At 41.6% G+C, this 1,224-nt stretch overlaps 1 protein-coding gene across 1 annotated transcript; it reads right to left on the minus strand.

Annotated features, from left to right (window-relative positions):
* Nucleotides 1-232: 232 nt before the first annotated feature.
* On the minus strand, nucleotides 233-824 carry LOC130849898 (FUN14 domain-containing protein 1-like). Its single transcript, XM_057729143.1, has one exon. The coding sequence runs from the start codon at nucleotides 786-788 to the stop codon at nucleotides 321-323; it is 468 nt and encodes a 155-aa protein (XP_057585126.1). The 5' UTR covers nucleotides 789-824; the 3' UTR covers nucleotides 233-320.
* Between the last annotated feature and the right edge of the window lie 400 nt (nucleotides 825-1,224).

Here is a 1,224-nt window from a genome sequence, read left to right on the forward strand (position 1 = left end):
CAGATTTTTTCTCTCTGAACGTCTATATTCAATGGTAGTGTTTTACAGGCAAATTTTAAACAAATGCAAATTTTTAAAAAATAATGAAAGCCATGTTTTGCTCTGGAATACTATTATACACATACCATACAGGTTGTTTTATAGCAGATACTAGTCTGCCACATTTCAGATGGCAAAATGCTAAGCAGTAAGTTTGGTATTGTCCAGGTAGTTGTTTCTTGTCATCCTGGAGAATCTGTCAGTGGGTAATGTTGAGACCATCTTGTCACCACCATTTCTCTCCTCAGAGGTGACTCCACCGTGATAGAACATTCACATCCTTAAGACGCAAGGCCTAGCAAAAAGTCTCCCACAAATCCACTGGATATCACAATGTTCTGCTTGACAAATTCTGTTGCTTCTTCTATTATATTGTTGATTTCAGGTGCTGCCTTATTTGCTCGAATCTTAATCTGTCTTTTTGCTTTGTTTACATCTTTTTCAACTCTCTTCCAGTCAATCTGCACATAGCCACTGTGACTGGCAATCTGAAGGAGAAGAAAGCCACCACCTACTGCAGTTGCTGCAAGTTTTCCAACTTTCTGAAACAAAAATCCTGCACACCAGCCACTCACTCCACCCATTACAATCTGGGTGGCTACTGAGTATTTTTCTACCATAGGTCCGGAACTGTGGCCAAACACTCGATTCCACCAGTGGTGTCTTCTTGCATACTCAGTTAAATCCAACACTTCGTAAGAATCATCATCACTTTCATATTCTTGGGGAGGGGGGTTCCGGGTCGCCATGATACCACCGGCGGCCTGTAATGAAGGTGGTCCCAACCCGCCTGCCTCTTCCAGCTTCTTTTTCCAAAGCAATCTTGAGAAGGAAAGATGGAGTTGGCGCAATTAGGCTTCCTGACGTCAAACTATACTAGAAGGCCACAGTGATCAAGACAGTATGGTACTGGCACAAAAACAGAAAGGAAGATCAATGGAACAGAATAGAGAACTCAGAGGTAAGCCCAAGCACATATGGGCACCTTATCTTTGAGAAAGGAGGCAAGGATATACAGACGGAAAAATGACAGCCTCTTCAATAAGTGGTGCTGGGAAAATTGGACAGCAACATGTAAAAGAATGAAATTTGAACACCTCCTAACACCATACACAAAAATAAATCCAAATGGATTAAAGACCTACATGTAAGGCCAGACAGTATAAAACTCCTAGAGGAAAACAT

The sequence above is a fragment of the Hippopotamus amphibius genome, chromosome 3 (genome assembly GCF_030028045.1).
Source record: "Hippopotamus amphibius kiboko isolate mHipAmp2 chromosome 3, mHipAmp2.hap2, whole genome shotgun sequence".
Classification (NCBI taxonomy): domain Eukaryota; kingdom Metazoa; phylum Chordata; class Mammalia; order Artiodactyla; family Hippopotamidae; genus Hippopotamus; species Hippopotamus amphibius.